Source organism: Toxotes jaculatrix, chromosome 17 (assembly GCF_017976425.1).
Source record: "Toxotes jaculatrix isolate fToxJac2 chromosome 17, fToxJac2.pri, whole genome shotgun sequence".
Lineage (NCBI taxonomy): Eukaryota > Metazoa > Chordata > Actinopteri > Toxotidae > Toxotes > Toxotes jaculatrix.
Window position 1 is genome coordinate 4591612 of NC_054410.1, and position 18169 is coordinate 4609780.

Consider the following 18169-nt stretch of genomic DNA (forward strand, 5'->3'; position numbering starts at 1 on the left):
TTTTTTAAGCTGTCCTAAATATGCAAACTTTAAGTTTGGAGTTTCATGAGTTTCACACTCAAAATCTCAGCTAGTGCTTAATTTGGACTGTGTGGGTGTTTGACATCCAGCGACATCCAATTTTGATTCAAATGCTGCTCAATTGTGATTGGTGATTGGTAGGGAAATTGTGACATCACCTTTTTCAAAAGTGAGTCCCGCCCACCTCAAATCAGTAAGAAACTCGAAGACAAAAACAACAATTTCTTACTATGAGTGTTGTGAGACCACAACACTCATAGTAAGAAACTGACAGAGGAAGGAAAGGTTTTCTGGGCCTTTGAGAAACTGAAAAAGTTATGGTGTCCCCTCCCAAACCAATATGATGCATCTGACTAAACCCATGCTTGCTCCAGTGGAACTCCTCAAAGGCTGTGGTTGCACTGGGCTCCTCCCAGTTGTGAATGTGGCCTACAGTACGAGGGAGGGAAAGAGCACACAGTCAGTTAACCTTCCCTGAATAAATAAAGATAAAAAAACTCCATTGTAAGTTCACTAATGAGTGCCATTCTCTTCCAACGTGACCAGCCAAAGACACTTGAGCTTTTTGTGCAGTAACTGTAAAACAAATGTGACTTAATTCTTTCAGGGAATTCGTTAAATTCAACTCTCTGCATAATTTTGATTGATGTTACAGCTGTAAAACAGTAGTGTTAGCAGACTCCCTTACACACCCCTGCATCTGTAGACTGTAATTAATCATTAAGCCATATGCAGCCCAGCAGGCACTCTCCAGTCAAAATGTAAACAAACCCCAAAGCATACAATATCCTTATTTGAATACTAGTCCCAGGGGAAACATGGGGGTTAAATGAAGGGTGTCTACTTCCTGTAGATAAGTGACAGCCACACTGAGAAGTCCTAAGAAGTAGAGGAAATTATTTTGATAAGAGAGCTGAGCAAACAACTCGATAACCCTCAACTACTTGTCTGCCAGCCCTCAGACTACCACTTCACCGCCAGCTCGTGAGGCCATGATGCCAGGGGTTGTGTTTTCTTTTGTATTCTCTCCCCAACAACTGCTGGTTTGCCCTCTGTTAAGTCTGCTTTGTCTGGCAGAAGAGTGCCGTCGTTCAAGTGGAGACAGGAGACAACTGGCATGGCAGTTTCCTCAGAAAGTAATGATGTCATGTGCTTCGTGGACAATCACGGCACTGTTGGTGAATCTGAGGAGGTGTGGCAGTCCTACGCTGAACAGTCACTCGTCCATTTATGGTTATTCACCTCTTGGTGGGTCAATATGTGAAAGTGTTTTTCTTAGAAATACTAGAAGTTATTGAGAATTTATCCAGCGGAGTGTCTGGCCATGCAGAGAAGCTCTCAAAAAAGCATTTAGATAAATATGTTGCTAAATGATATTTACAAAAAATAGAACTGATCACCTGACATGGAACGTGGAATATAACTAAAGTCAAAATAAGAGCTTTAAGTTGTAAACACTGCTTGTGGTGAGTTTGTTTTGTCAGCTGCTTTTAAATACATTTTTCTCAGAGTGGCCTAAGACGTAGGGACTATATTCTCCTTATAGCATCCATCCACACAAGATGTCAGCTTCTTTTTAGAGATGGACATTAACTATTTGTAACGAACCTCTCTGTTATTTTAATCAAATGTTGTAATTCTCAGTGATGTTGAAGTTTTATTCAGAGCGCCAGGCAGCTAATAACAGCCCTAACTATTCTCCTGCTGAAAGCAAAGATGGTTTTTTGGTTCAATCAATAAAATATTCTACTCATCGGTTGCTCAGGGTCACGGCCAGATGAACAGGCTTCACATTTACTTCACAGGAGAGTTGAGGCTGCGTTGCCGTGGCAACCTGGTTTAGTACTCAGTAGTGAAGGACCTAAATCTGCAATAAAAATGACTTGTCTTTTATTACTTATAGTGTCATCATAGAATATGTAAACATTTCACCAATCAAACTGGACTGTGAATCAGAAAAGCCTTGGAAAGAAGTGGTGGCATTGTCACTGGAGAACAAATTATTCTTTAATTGCAAGAAAACAAAAGAGAGCTGGCTTGTAATGCTACCCAGGGGCTGGATAATGGGACAGAAAACAATTGGTAGAGACACTGAAAGCATCATTTCAATGCACAGCTTAAACAAATGGTGCTCCTTGGGATTTCTATGGAGACACAGTCAATTCTTCAGGCACCCTGAAGCAGTCTCAGCCGAGAAGCTCTTGAAAATGAGAATAAGCCCAATCAGATTTACGCTCAGTGTGAAACCGTAGAAATTAAAATGCTGCAAAGCCTTTGTCCTCCATAAGACCTTTTTTTTTTTTTTGTTATGGTTGGAAGAGCTCCAAGTCCTGGGTGGAGCTTTGTGCAACAACCAGAGCATGACTGAGAAAGAAACACTGATGCTGCATGAAAATAAACGAGTAGCCATTGCATTTCACTTGAAATACTTATCAACAATATTTACCTCGTGTTTTATATTTTCCATCTTTTAATGTCATCCGTGGTTTTACCTAAAGAATGATGACACTGTCGAATTCATTTGTTCTGAAACAAAAAAAATTAACCACACTTTTTTTTTTTGTTGATGCTTAATGTCTTCTGCTCATAAGCAGCATAAGCTCATGTGTCACGTGACAACAAGAAGCAAAATGAAAAAGCTGAGTTGTAAAAACCCATAGAAAACCCACTTCCTAAATTAAGTCTGTTAACAAATGATTTCTCTCTCTAGGATGAAAATGTGTCTCATTATGTTTTTAACTTCTTTTCTGAGGGCGAGGAGCCTGATTCTCCCTCTTCTGATCCCACATGAGTCCGTTTCAGAGCGCTCTGTGCTAGGCCTTTTTCTCTCCGTGGCCTGGTGTCTTCAGGCGTAATGCCAGTCTCTCCTTCTGATTCTGAGGACACACAGAGGTTCTCAGTCGCGTATGATGCCACAGTCCGGTGCTGCCCGTTCACCCCAGGGCTATGTCGGCTCTGGGAGTTACTGTCTACAGCTGCTGAGCTGCTGCACGCCTCTCCACCATCAGAGCTGTCTAAAGCCGGCTCTGCAGCAGGCCTCCCTTCAGTCCTGTGTCCATCCAGTGACTGAGGAGACGCAGCTGGATGTCTTTCCAGCTCAGTCCTGTCACTCCCTTCCTCATTCTCTTGGCTCTCGGGGGACATTACTGGGCTCGAACACACAAAGTCAGAAGGGCTCAGACATTTTTCCTCCTCTCTGCCGCCACCACTTTGGGGCTTGATTCGCAGAGAGTTCTGTTCCTCGCCTGATGAGGAGGAAGACAGGTCATCGATTGAGATTGATGGGTAACTGCAGGAGTCAATGGCTGAAAACAAAGCCTGTACAGACTCAGGTCGATCCCCGGCTCTGGAGACCACGTGCATGCGCCGTCGCCTCATGACATTGCGCCGCCTAACCGCGCTGCGCCGCTCCTCGTCATCACTGCTGGAGCTGGAAGTGGACGTGGAAGAGCTGGACGCTCCGGCAGGAAGTGAAGGGGAGGAGGTGGGGCTGGACAGCGTGGAGTTGTCCCTGGGGCTCGGGGAGCGAGGCCGGGGCATGGGGTCGAGCCAAAACTCGCTCGAGTCCGAGTCTTCGTTCACCAGAAAGCCAGACTGATGCCGCTGATGCCTGCTTCGTCTCCTGGGCCGCTCCTCCCCTTCTTCTCTGGCTTGCTCTTCCCCTCCTGAGGCATCAGGTCCAGCCAGAGACGAGGACGACGAGTTATCAGAGTCACTGTGGTGACCAGCGGCAGAGGCAGCGGTGGGAGCTGGTGTGGCTCGCGTAGAGCGGCGTCCACGGGCGTGGAGCTGCATGATGGCCTCCTCGCTCAGGTCACTGTCAGAGTCGGAGCTCCAGCCCTCGATCTCTCGACGCACCAACGAGTCAAAGAAAGCCATCATGCGCGGGTCCTCCTGGATGGACTGACTGACGTAGTCATGGGACAGACCGCTGCCGCTGTTGAGCACCAGGCTGATGTACTCCTCATGGGTATAAAGGCTGCGTGATTTATCCTCCACACGGCCCTCCAGGTCACCTAGACTGTCAGGCTGCTGATAGGGACTCCACACCTGGGATGGATGGAGACACAGAGGGAAATAGTTAAGAAAAACGAAGAAAAGGGTGATGACGGAGATAAAGAAAAAAGATTTAAAAGTGGGACAGACGGGAAGGCAGAATGACAGAATGAAAAATGGATGGAGAAACATTGAGAAGCCAGAAGAGGAGAGGCCCAGGTCAGTTTGAAAGATTCCCTGTTATTGATAGTCTCACTGCAGAACACCTGGGCCTGTATCACCTTTCAGTCTGTACAGTAAAACGTACAAAACGGAAAGCTTGTGTTACTGTGCTGACATGAAGGAAGCTCAAGCTTTCGTCATCGTCACTGAAAACGGTTACTACTTCTACAAAATGTTTACGTGGACTTAAATATTCTGATATGAACCTAATTATGAAAACACGTTTTTATTGCTTTAAAAAGGGTTTTTGAAAACAAAACTTATGTTTACATTCATTGTTTCTCACCAAAACAAACCATGAGACCTTGATGAACACGTTAAACACGCTTCCTTCCAACATTTGCAAAGCCTACAGTTTGAAGCAAGTATTAGATATTAATATGCTGATGTTAAGCCTGTAACATTCAACTTGCCACTAGTGTTTTAACAACACGGTCTCCTCAGATTTTCAACCGTCATGCTGAAGTGACAGAAAAGAACAACTGAGGGGAGGAGGGGACAGCTTACTGATATGAGTAATGGACAACAAAACAGCATGTGATCTGTTTCTATGAGCACAGGCAGCAAAAAAACCCCCCAAAAAAAACCCACTGATGATGCAAAAACCAGTCAGAAAATGAGTGAGATGTGAACTTTAAACGCTGCCTGGTTTATTCATGAGGTCAGGACCAGGACAGAACAGTGACTCAGAAATAATAGGGGAATGCAGCTGCTGTGGGCTACGACTGTTATTCCGACAGCGTAAAAATCTTAATGCTGTGAGTGTCTTTTGTTTTGTTTTGTTTTTAACTGCAAGCTCTGGTCAAAGAAGTCAACAAATCAAATATTGAAACTAGTGAGATTTTTACCACATGACTTCTATCATGATCCAGGTTTTTATTTTCAACTACAAATAAAACTAATGCTGCAGCCTAATTAAGCTAGAGCTATGGTGAAAGCTTTAGCAATGATTTACTTGCATGTTTATAAAAGCCATTTGTATTTGATTCAGGCCAGCTTATACACTGTGTCTGTGCCCCAGCTTTTGAAAGCTGACCAATATCGTCTGTTACAGACGACAGTCATTGATATTGGAAATTCACTCCCGCTCCATAGAGCTCAATCAGTTACTTTGTGGTGTCACTCAAGATCAATGTCTCACTTAAGGGCAAATCTACCGTCTCAACAACTAAGGACACAGAGACTCAAGTGCTGGACAGTCCACTTACAGAACAATTTCTCTAGCCACTACATAATCCTGCTGTTGCACCGCTCTGTACCTGACCTTTAGGTCTCAGTCTCTTCTCTAAGAAACATAGATTTCTTAACCTTCTCATCAGTGATATTGCTTTACTAACCTTGATGACTTTCTCCACACCGGATGAACAGATCATGTAGGTGTGAGGGTTGAAGCGGACCTGGTTCACGATGGACCGGTGACCCTTCAGGACCATGAAAGCCCCGTTCACCACGCGACCAGGGCCTCCTTGAAAGGGCAAACAACATGTGGCAGACAAAATAAATAAGCTCAGAGTCACAGTGATGGAAGATACTGGGTACTGTGACTGATCCTGATACAAGGATTTATTAAAACAAACATATTCGAACCATACAGACAAAGCCACAATCATTCAACAGGCCCCTGGATCTCAGAGGACATGAAAATACAGTGTGTGAAATACAACAGTCCTAACAGCAGTAATGTAATGCTCATAACGTGCCATTAGTCTGACACCAAATAGGCCCAGTGCACATATTTTCAGTGGGAGTAACTCCAGGGAAAATAAAATCCATAAATGTGTCAGGTGGGTGCCACAGAGCTACGAACGCCCACATTCTTGGATTGTTGCATTTTGGGGATTTTCTTCCCACAGTAATTTAATCTAATAAACTTAAGTCTTACTTTTTCAGCATTTGCACTCAGTTTTTAGTTTGAGCTGGTGGGAAACACTCAAACTCAATACAAGTACAAGTGATACAAGTGAGAATTTAAACTGAAGTAAGACGTAAAAATGGAAAGTATCAAGCCTGGAAAGTGCAACTGTGACCAAATGAACTGAGGGCTCTGCCTGGGCTGGATCTCTTATATAAAGAGCACAGAAAAGTCTATTATGCTTATGATTGTGGTTAAAACCTACAACAACTGAAATCAGGTTTGTTTTGCCTACACTGACGCCACTGAAATCTTTAATCTTGCAGTATAAAAGGTCACCAAAACCTTAAAGCTCCTTTTAAGTCATGGTACGCCACTTGACAAGCCCTGCTTCACTGATTATGAACAGTGTGAACTTAAACATATCAAACACACAAAGGAAACAAAATGTTCCACTATTGTGCAGAGTTAGACAGGAGAAAATTATTTCTCATCTTGGGATCCAGACGATTAAATTATTCAACTTCTTTTGTCAGGTGAAGATGCAAATCATCAAATCATTGCCTTCACATAAGCATACATCCCCATGGATATGCAGTCAGAGTCAATAACTCACCTGCTTCTGGATCCTTTGGGATTTTCCACATGTAGAGGTTGAAGTCATCCGACCCAGACAAGATGTACTGAGGGGTCAAACAGAGGGATGTTTAGAGATTCAAGTTTGCTCCGTTTTGTCTGACAAAACTTTCCAGCAGAGCTCAAGGGAAAGGAAATCTTTACATATATATATATGTGTGTGTGTGTGTGTGTGTGTGTGTGTGTGTGTGTATATATATAATATATATATATATATATATATATATATATATATATATATATATATATATATATATATATATATATATATATATATATATATATATATATATATATATGGATATATACACACACACACACACACAGTATATACACTGGGTGAGACAGATCCTGGGGGGGTCAATAAATGGCAGAAAACCACCAGATCTTATCAGAGTGCCGTGTCTCATAATGTGTAATCAAACCCGCTCTTGACATGACATGACAGTCTGACCCTAACACAGCTCCTGCTCCTCGTCTGAAGTGTTATTAGACTTTGTAAACAGATGGTTCCACTTAAACCTGTCGCTTAAGGTAAGTTTTGACAGAGCCAGAGTTTGTGGGAGGGGGGGTGGGGGGTTTCTTTGTTCTTATGAATACATATGTCCTAAAGCGATAGTTAGAAAAAAAAAAAAAGCTAAAGGGCACAGCATGCACAAGTGAAAACATAGTTATCTGAGCTAAGTAGACAAACAGTTTGTTTGAACAATGTAATAAAATCAGAATAATAGTCTGAACTTATATTTTGGTTTATCAAACTTCTCCTCTGTCAGAAATCAAGGACCCGTTGTTTCTAAAATTACAAAGAACTTCAAGTGAAAGTCTGCCGCCGTTATCGTGACCAGCATACAAGCCGTACGAGAACGGAAAGCTAGCAGTTAACACTGCAAATGTGGAAGGCCTATCAGCCAGTTTATTAGTACCGGGCAGGAGGCTGATTATACAGAGGACGTTCACATGCATTATCATTCAAATATTCACGTGAAGAACCAGAATTTTTCCCTTTATTAAAATATATTCTCCCATTTTTTTCCTTTCTTCTGTTCTTTAATTTTTTTTTCTAGCACATTTCCAGAAGGTTTGTTGAGCCTTATTTTACCATCTGCAGGCACATTTTTTACTAAATCGTTTGCATTTGTTTTCAGGCACTGTCTTGTGCTGTTGGTTTTCTGACATTGTGTCAAGCTGCAGAGTATTTCTGTGCCAATGATTTAAACAAATGTCTTCAATTTCCCTCTGAAAATATTCTGCTGGTCTCTGTGGGTACATCTATCTTTCAGAGACTTGCTCAAGAGCTTCACTTTTCTACCCCTATTCTAGATGTTTTTTTATTTTTTTGTGAATAATAACAATCCTTATATCTTTATATAAAGATGCCATATACAAAATTCCTCCTCTAATGAAAAATCATTAGTCCCTTAAACACAGATCCCAGATCAGCTCCAGCTCCAGGGCACATGAACACCCTCTGAACCAAACACCTGTGTGCTCCGCCTCGGTTTCCCAGAGGACACGTCAAACAGGAATGTCACACCCATAACGCCCTCGCTCTTTCCTTTCCATCAGTGTCATCTGGTAAGTCGCCACTCTGCACCTCTGCTCTCGCACCATTCTGAGAAAATCCTCTAAATAGTTGTGGTTGTGGGTCTGCGTGGTTTCTGCGCGTCGTAGCGCTGTGAGAGCAGCGGTCACACTGCTAGATAAAGCTCCTGGTTAAACACGGCCACATGTTAAGGTTTCTCTGGCCTTCTCTTCTCGTTCCTATAAAACTGTACTTACAGTTATTGTTACTAGTTATTACTACACCCGACACCCTGTGTGTACCACATTTTAAATATTGGACATGAAAGTCTTAAGACTTCTTGATTTAGGTTTTGATTTTAAACTGAATGTGCAGCTCTCAATGACTCAAAGTGGGTTTAACAACCCCCACATTAAAACTGCAGACAGTTGTTCACTGCCCATAAATTTCTATTCAGTATGTCAGAGGCAGCAGAAGTGGGTGGTATGAATCAAATCATCTCATGATACGTACAGTAGGTTTATATTAATGCATACTGTAATATAGGATATATATACGTTCTCTAAATGATCATCTACTGGAAATGATAAACTGTTTATGGACAAAATGTCAAACCCTGTTAGTTCTTCATCACACTCATGCAAAAACCAAATAAAAATCCAATATTGCCATAAAGCAGTCCTTTTCACTGAGGTACATTATTACCTACAACGGTCCAATTCAACCAGCTGTATTAAAGGAACAGCTTCCATTGCTATAAACAGCATGGCAAAACCTCTGGTTGACAAATTTACATCATGTAACGGTATGCACTGTGTGGTCATCTTGCTAAACTTTACGGGGCAGTTAAGTTAGTTTTTCCTGGCCCGTAGTAGCCACCAAGACTAATAAAATGTCTTACGCAGCTTTAAGTGTATAACTAACAATAAAAAAAAAATCCTCATTAAATCCAAAAATCAGAAGGAAAAGATATTAAAGAGAAACCTAACACCAGGATGAAAAGCAGCGTTTCACTTCCCTCTCTAATTGAGCATTTCGAGCCGGTTGCACCTCTGACCACAGCTAACATCACTGCTGGGTGTGGCTGGATGTGGTCAGAAACGTGCTCTGTCACATCTCTGCAAACTGCAACCACCGCTGATGTCACACCGTACCGACACACCCTGCAGTACACTCCTACATCACTGCCGCAAGGTGAGAGCGCGACTTTCAAAGAGTTTTACACTGATCATAAGATGATCTGGACGCCGTCCATCTGATCATTTTTGTCATCATCTACATCAGAATATTGGACTTGCACGTGTTCACAGAGTGATTATTGACAAAACTAGGGCTTCTAGTTTTTATTCAAAGTTTGAACATTCGCTCAAACGTGCGAAAAAAAATATTATATATCAACAAAATAGAATTGGGGATGTTAATCAGTGTTTCCTATACAGCTTAAGTGCATATAAACCTTAGGAAATTATATTACTACACTAAAACACATACAGGATCCACTGAGAGAATCTTCAATTGTCTCCAGAGAGATCAATCAGAGATCAATGGTCTCGCTAAAAAGCTCCTCGCCAATCTCTGTTAAAGTCAATAAGCCAATTCAGATCCAGCTTTTCTGTCCAGCTCGGCAGCAGGTAAAGAGATTCACACCAGCGACCTCCGTCCGCAGTCCTGACCCGATTCTGTAACCTTAAAAGCACCTTCTTCACTCATGTAGGGGAGGATCATCTTTAAGCCTTCGTGAGCTCCACTGACACCCGAGGATAATGTTAACATAATAAACATGGCTGCAGGGTGATGTCATGTCTGAGGAGGACCAACGGGAGGACCGTTGGCTGAGTACAAGGGCTTCTGGTGTTCCTCCAACGCTCGAAAGTCCCACTTTCACAGAAGTAACTAATATATTCTTCTATTTTTGTTCTTTTTATTGATCCCACATGTTCCCAGTGTTCTTCACAAAATTTCCTTTGAAGTAAAAGTCAGATAGAACAATATCTCCACTGTTCAACATCATTTCTATGCATATTCTGTGTGTGTTTGCTCTATCAGAGGCTAAATCACACTCTTGGGTGCAATATATTATACTGAAGCGCTGTGGAAATGGCTGCACATGTGCATCCATAGATACTGTATATTTCCCTGTGTATAAGGTTGACATACAGTACATGTTACCTTGAAAAATCGTTCAAAATCTGCTGGACTGCTTTGATTTTGTGCAACCTAGTATTTTATATGTGTGTTATCACTCATGTAACCAAGTTTCTACTATTTTCAAATCATATTAATAGTAGCAGCAGCGGTAGCCTTGTTCATACATTTGTATGATCTGATGACCGACCTGATCTTTGTCCCCGGCGAAGCAGCAGCTTTTCATGGTGCAGGAGTTGAAGTAGCCCTGGTTGTCGAACTGGAAGCTGGGCAGGCGGGAGTGCAGCTCGTAGAGGACGGGCGGCAGGCGGCGACGCAGCGCCAGCAGCTGGGTGCCGGTGCTGTTGAAGCGAACACTCATGGCGCTCTGTAGGGACATGCTGCCTCCGTAACGCAGCAGCGAGCTGAGACACCAGAAACAAAGAAAATATTAGAGCTAGGTAAAACAAGCATGTACCAAACCTTGGTTTTTTGTTTTTTGTCCGTAGACTTCAGAGGAGAAGAGCATCCAATCTCTAACTGCACGAGCCATGACCGGTTATTATATCCATATTATTGCAAAATTGTGAATATTTTGAATTGAATTTAGAAAGATTCTGCTTTTTACTAATTATATTCCTTAAGAGAAGCTAAAGAGGGATATTTGTGAATAGAACGTGAAAACTGGAATATTATGGTCAAAACCAAATGACTATGTGCTGCCAAACTGATGCAACTAACATACAGCATCATCAGAAGATGTACTGTACATAGGTACATGTCTGCAGCGCAGTGTAAGATTAAAGTATCTCATCAGACACGTTTTTCATTAAATAAACTTCAACTGGAGGCTATTTTTAATCTTAATAGTGAGCTGAGAGTCTTTCTGCTGAGCAACTGTAAACATAACCACATTGCAGAGAGGCAGAGCCAACAGTGGAGGAGGGGAAATGACTCACTGATTACTTTTATTGGAAGCGCCGCCATTCGTGTACTAATAACTTAAACCTAAGCTAACCTGAGCATGTGTAAACACACACTCAACTATTGAGTGTTTTCACAGAATCATTTTTATTGGTATAAACATTTGGGTTTTTTTTGCACTGAGACGGTTGTACAGTCGGCAGAGGAGCAGCAGCGATAAGTTCAACAGTAAGACGACAGCGCCACCTGGTGGACATGGGCCAGTCAAGCAGCAACACAAGAGGATAGAAGGATGTTTGCTCCTCACAGAGTAAACAGATTAAAAACTGATTTTTGGTTAACAACCGAGCAGCTGCACAATCATTCTGCGGATACAGATCAATTAGAAATTGATGTCAGTCCAAAGTCTAAATTAATAACAATAACTCTGAAATAACAGGAGCTTAGTAAGACATTAAATACATCTGCACACCAGATCCTCTGTGTTTTAGAGAAAGGAAACAATGACTTTCAGGGAATTCTTTTTCAGTTTGGATTATGTGTTCAGGTTCTTAGCTTGTAACCTATCAAACAGCTTTCAAGTTAGTTGCCCGAATGTTGTATTTGCTCACTATTGCTTCAAGACAAATAAAACAAATAATGGATAAAATAAGGACTATATCATACATGAAATCTGACTACCAATGTACATTAATTCACACATATTAGTAACACAATTCCTGTAACTTTCTAAACTTCTGACAGGAGAAATTTACACAAGCTCACAATTATTTTAATCTATTTTACTCCTTCAGTTGCTTTTATTGGTTTATTATTTCTAATAACACTTATTGCTCTCTTTGTTTTTATTATCTCTGTGGTTTATTTTACTGCTTCTGCAACAGTCATTTCCCCACAGGGAACAATAAAGTTTCAGCTTATCAGGAAAACTGGGTCAAGAGATAGAAAGCGGGGGGGGGGGGGGGGGGGGTCTAACCTGCGTGGTTTGCGAATGTCCCATAATCCAACTCCCTCCTTGGAGTTGGCAGTGGCGAGCAGCCTGGGCTCCACAGGGTTGAACATCACACTGTGGAAGGCTGAGGGGTAGCTGGCCAGGCAGAAGGGCTCTACAGGGACAGATTATTTAAAAAATGACATAAGAATAACATGTTTATTTAAAGTGATGGACCTTTGCACCTATTTTGGTCAGTTTCGTGCCAGAAAAACATCTTTTTCACAGTCTAATGTTTTTTTGTTTTAACACTCCAGTCTCTCACTTACTTGCAACTCAACTGCCACTTTCACACATCACAGTCACATGACAAACATTTTTCACCCGTAAGCATATTTACTTATTTTAATCCTTTACATTTTTTGTTACAATAGAATTCATTATAAAACACCACGTTTTAAAAGATTTATTTGCCGCTTTCATTCTTTAAGCCTAGGCCTTCAGCGCTGTAGCATGCCTGCATAAAAAGCCTACTGGCAAAACTGGAAGAGTGATTACTGCTAAATGTATTATTAGGCCAACCTGGTCACAGGCAGGAAGGCTTCTAAAATAGAAGGATGTGGACGTCATGCAAGATGATCCACTGCATTTTTAAAGTTATCAACAAGTCTCCCTGAGTCCAATCCTGAAGTACTATACACACATTTCAGTCTGAGCCACTCAGAATACACTGCGTGACTGCTTATGAACAGGTTTTTTTAACTGCACTATGAGAAGACATGTTTCAGATATGAGCTCTGGTTGTGTGCCATGATTATACTATAACTGAGGCCACTGTAGAGGTTAGTTTTCATTTCATAAGTTGATTTTATTGACCGATCCATATTGTTTTTTACCAATTTTCTTAGGCGAAACCTCCAATAATCCTCTGAATTCTTTGAAATTGTTTTCTATTTTTGGGTTGTTGTACAGAACTGAGGGACTGAGCAGAGGGTGCCATGTGATTTGGAAACGGTTTTGTACATGCACTGCAGCCCCAAGCATAAACTCTAACCACAGCATCACTAAGCATTATGTTTTCACCTGCGTCTGTTTGTTGGTTGGTTGGTTTATTTGTCAACAGGATTACGCAAAAAGTACTGAACCAGTTTGCACTGAACTTGGTGGAGGGATGGGGCACAGGCCAAGGAAGAACCCACTAAATTTTGGGGCAGATTTACTATGAATTTGACTTTTTTTTCTCTCAAGTTTCTGAAGTGTATGTTGTTTGACATTGGCCGTGGTAGAGGTGTGCGCTTCTGAGTGCCCTTCTAGTTCTTCATGTCAGTGAACAGGAACATACAGAACATGGCTCCTCCACTTACCTCCATGTAGTGGCTCGCGAGTGTCCCAGATAAGAACGCGCCCGTCGTCCGATGAGCTAGCAAACACATTGTCGTTTACCGGGCTGACCGACAAGCTGTACACGGCATCGATGTGGAGGAACACATTCAGAGTTTCCCTTCTGTAGAAGCAACATTCATCCAAATATCAACTGTTTTGTTACTGTGAGGTTAAATAAACAGTTTAATCAGTGAAAAAAGTTTCATGATGTCTGTAAATATATCGAAATGTTTTGATGACACAATAATGAGCATTAATTGTGTTATTTTACCCACCTCTCCACATCATGAAGAATCACCTGTTCATCGTTTCCTATAAAACAACAAACAAAGTTGTGAGGTGAAGGAGTGAAGGAGTGAAGGAATGTGACAGGTCCTCTGCTCTAATCTTCAACCTCAACACTAAGATGCAAAGCAGCTTGTTCAGCTCAGGTGAGTATTGGATAGTGTGGTTAGTTAAATATTTATTAATGAATTTACAAAAGTTTTACAGCACTGTACAGACACTTCCAATTCATTTGCATAGCAGCTAGATGGTGTGGTTAGTGAGCAGTCCTCACTATGTGTCTCTACAACTCAGCAGCTGCAGCATCTTAAAAATGTTTCTTCTTTTTTTTTTCACCATTCATGTGCAATAAATTAACTACACAATTTCTGCAACCACTTAAATACACATAAAAATAACAATTAAAGATTTTATCTAAAATGTTGTTTTTCTAATTGTGTTAAAACGGATCTCTGTCTGCAATGGGTGGTTTCTTCCCGGCACTGTTTGCCCACAGGGATTTTTAATGTTTTGTTTTTTAATATTTATTCTACTGCTCTGCACCTGCTGTGTCTCTAATGTTAGTGCTTTTCGTGTTTGTCATTTGCCGGTGCTTTGTTTTTCTTGCACATCAAAGTCAAGATTACCAAAGTTTTCTCATTTAATCTGATTTACCTTTTACCTCCAACCCCGACACTGATAATTCTGCAACAACACTGAAATTTCTGGGTCAAGGACTAAAAAGAGGAAAAGGTCTTCTTGTTTGTTGTGAAAAAGTCAGATGGAAGTTCTCTTGCTCTTACCACCAGAGAAGACCTTTTTGTTCGTACTGTCAAAGGCCAGGCAGAAGATGTTGGACAGGTGCTCCCCCTTCAGTTTCACAGGCTTGGACCGAGCATGGATGGCTTTCTCCATGTGCCACAGGAGCACCCGGCGGTCATCTCCTCCTGCAGACATGGACAAATGGATTTACACCACCTGCTTCGCCTGATGGACATTTAATTTAATTTATATATGTCTTAGATTCAACTGCAACAATAACTTGATTTCCTGATAATAAAAATAATAGTTGGTTATGGCTCAGCATGATTTGATCTGTAAATAAAAAACTCTTGTTACTCTTCTTGATGTTGCTCCCATTTTTTCCCATTAAAGGATATTTTCCTGGAGGGGGGGGTATTTTGAATTCATGACACACGCAAGAGCAAAACTGTACCGCCATTGTGTGATGGACATGGAGCATAATCTAGACCAGCAGGTCATTTTCATGTTTCGCTGGAGTTAATTATTACAGCTGCATGCAGAAGTTTGGGCACCATCGGGCAAATTCCATATTTTGTTGTTTTTTTTTTAGGTGAAAAGAAGTAAAATTTACTTCTTGTGTTTAATACAACTCATGCAGCAAACAGACTGCAGCAATTAAATATGAGCCAATCTTCAAATGTTAAAGAACACTTCATTTGTTCTTTCACTTAAAGAACAAATTCTGGCACATGCCAAAGTTCGGGCACCCTACGAAGTCAGGCCAAGTAAGGCCCCCCTGTGGCAGATGTCACAGCTTGCTTCCCTGCTCTGCTACAAGAGTCTTTCTATTCCTTGCACACTTGCACACTTAGCATGTTTAAGATCTACCCATAGATTTTCAGTGATGTTAAGGTCAGGGGGCTGTAAGGGCCGCTCCAAAAGCTTCACTTTGTGTTTCTTGAAGTAGTTCATGGTGGATTTTGAGGTTTGTTTTGGATCACTGTCCTGTTGTAGAAGCCAGACTTCCTTTGGTTTCAATTTCTTGACTGGCTGCAAAACATGTGCATTCAGAATTTTCTGATATTTAGTGGAATCCATTCTTCCCTCGATCTGTGCAGCGTTTCCTGTGCTACTGCCTTCCACACAACCCCCAAAAATAATATTTCCCACCTCCCGAGATTAACAGTTCTGAAAAGGGGGAGGGGGTTGCTAGGTACTGGCTTAGTGCCCAAACTTTTGCACATGCTGCAGTTACTGTTGAATTTTGCTCTATTTTTAAGTTTATGAAATGAAACATAACCGTGCATTAATATTTGAAGAACACTTTTTTTAGTGTCTGTTTGCTGCAGGAGTTGTATTTTCAATTTTTTCAACCTTAAAAATCAACAAAATGTGTGATTTGCCCAAACCTTTGCTTACACCTGCATACTCTATGCTTCAGGAAGACTGTATATCTTCCAATAATGAAGATGGCAGAGTTAACGAGGTGCATTTGCATAGTTTTACTTACCTGGTCAGGTGGAGCCAAGGACATGTGTTTAATTTAACTGCAGAGCTATTGTGCAAAGTAAACAGCCTCAGCAGACCAAAAATGACAAGCCTCAGGCTGCCACACTAGGCCAGATGATTGTTTTTTAATCCTCTCAGGACATAAATAGCGTTGTGATTCCAGGGGGAAGCCATGATTAGACGCATCAGAGCGATAAATGTGCGCTTCAGCGGGCGCGGGGCTTATGTTATGGACTGACATATGGGACTGGTCCGGGGCTGCTGCCCTCTGAGGTGCTGGCTGCTTGGTCTAACGTTAGCAAGTTAGCAGGCAAGGCTAGGCTAACTTAGCATAGCCAGGAGGGCTTCAGCTGACTGCCTGGCTAGCTAGCGTTAGCATGCTAACAAATTAAAACAGTGTAAGCTAGGGGAGGGAGGATTTGTCAACTTACCAGACACCAGCCATTCCCCGCCGTTGTTGGAGAACTCAATGGCGTTGACACAACCGAAATGTCCGAGCATATCCTTCTTGTAGAGGCTGGTGCAGCCGGCCAGCCTGCGTCTCTGGAATTCCTCCTTCATGAGCGGCTGCCCAGTCAGCTCTCTGCGGGACAGAAAGCCCACCGAGGACCGCATACCGCAGCCCTTCAGCTCCTTCATTTTGACCACGCAAAAAAAAGAAAACAAAAAAACCAAAACAACCCCTGCTTTTGTTTTCACTAACACTGCAGCCTCGACACCTGCTCGTGTTGTTCGGTGGATGTGGCACACGGCTGGGTCTACATTATGGTGGATCCCCAGCTGCCTGCTGATGTCGACGTTGTTTCGTACCTCCTCTGTCCCTCTCGCCAGTCCCAGCAGCAGCTTCCTGCTCCGGCGGAGGATCTCTCTCTCTCCCCCTGTCTGTCACTCAGCATCACCCAGGACATGACTCCACTTGCTTTATATATATATATATATATATATATATATATATATATATATATATATATATATATATATATATATATATATATATATATATATATATATATATATATATATACACAACTACATGTATTTGTTAGCTGGTTACTGACTAAAAAAAATTATATACAAAATGGGTGATCTGCTTATTTAATGAATTGTATGTGGTTGTATGCAAATGTTTGAAAAGAAGTAAATACAGCTCTTGCAGGAAACAGACATATAAAAAAAATTAAAATGTGATAGGGGTATGTGTTAAGTCGGTGTTTAGTAACTTCCCCTTTGCAAACTGTTCGTGTTGGTTGTGGAAGTATTTTTTCCTTTGGGGTTGTGTGGCAGCACAGAAAACATTGCACAGGCAGAGGGAAGAATGAATTCCACCACATATCAACAAATTCTGGATGCAAATGTGCTATAGTCAGTCAAGAAACTGAAAGTGAAAAGAGTCTGGCCTTTACAATAAGAAAATTATTCAAAGCAGACCTCCAAATCCACCATGAACTAATTCAGGAAACACAAGCCGAAGCTTTTGGAGCAGCTGCCACAGTCCCCTGATTAGAACATCACTGAAAATCTGGGGGTAGATCTTAAACATGCTGAGTGTGCAAGACAGCCTGAAAAGTGATCTGCAGGAGAGTGGGTGAAAAGTCCTAAATCAGGAAAACAAAAACTCTTAGCTGCCCACAAATAGTGTTTGCAAGCTGTGACATCTGCCGGGGTCGGGGGGTTTGTGCTCACTTTTTAGGGTGCCCAAAACTTTTGCATGTGTCACAATTACTGTTGTTGTTATTGGGGTCTTTTTTTTTCTATTTATTTAAGTTAATGAAATAAAAATGTAGCAGAGTACTACCAGTTGAAGTCATTTTAATATCTAATTTAATGCAGGAGCTGCTGGGTTTCAGAAATCAACAAAATATGGAATTTGCCAAAACTTTTACATAAAAATTACCTTAGAATTTAAGGCAGTTAAAAGGAGCCCCACTTCAACCTGCTACAACATTAAAATGCTGCTTACATATTACTTAATTATAATTATAACAATAATACTACAGCAGTGCAATATTGGCTATAATAATGTACTACCTTGGAAAAGGTA

General features: G+C 41.5%; 1 protein-coding gene across 1 annotated transcript; it reads right to left on the reverse strand.

The window, feature by feature from the left end:
• Window positions 1–2288: 2288 nt before the first annotated feature.
• On the reverse strand, window positions 2289–16953 carry dcaf5 (ddb1 and cul4 associated factor 5). Its single transcript, XM_041061578.1, has 9 exons — window positions 16560–16953; window positions 14679–14822; window positions 13887–13923; window positions 13593–13732; window positions 12274–12403; window positions 10585–10798; window positions 6708–6774; window positions 5577–5704; window positions 2289–4071 (listed from the first exon to the last, which is right to left on the reverse strand). Exons 1-9 carry the CDS (start codon window positions 16765–16767, stop codon window positions 2749–2751), a joined length of 2391 nt encoding a protein of 796 aa, XP_040917512.1. The 5' UTR covers window positions 16768–16953; the 3' UTR covers window positions 2289–2748.
• Between the last annotated feature and the right edge of the window lie 1216 nt (window positions 16954–18169).

Excerpts from the sequence above, each read along its gene's own strand:
- dcaf5 (XM_041061578.1), bottom strand. The coding sequence starts at position 16,767 with ATGAAGGAGCTGAAGGGCTGCGGTATGCGGTCCTCGGTGGGCTTTCTG. Across the intron at positions 10,799-12,273 it reads GACATTCGCAAACCACGCAG|CTCGCTGCTGCGTTACGGAG; the intron begins GTTAGACCCCCC and ends CTGGTGTCTCAG. Across the intron at positions 4,072-5,576 it reads GTGTGGAGAAAGTCATCAAG|GTGTGGAGTCCCTATCAGCA; the intron begins GTTAGTAAAGCA and ends CATCCATCCCAG.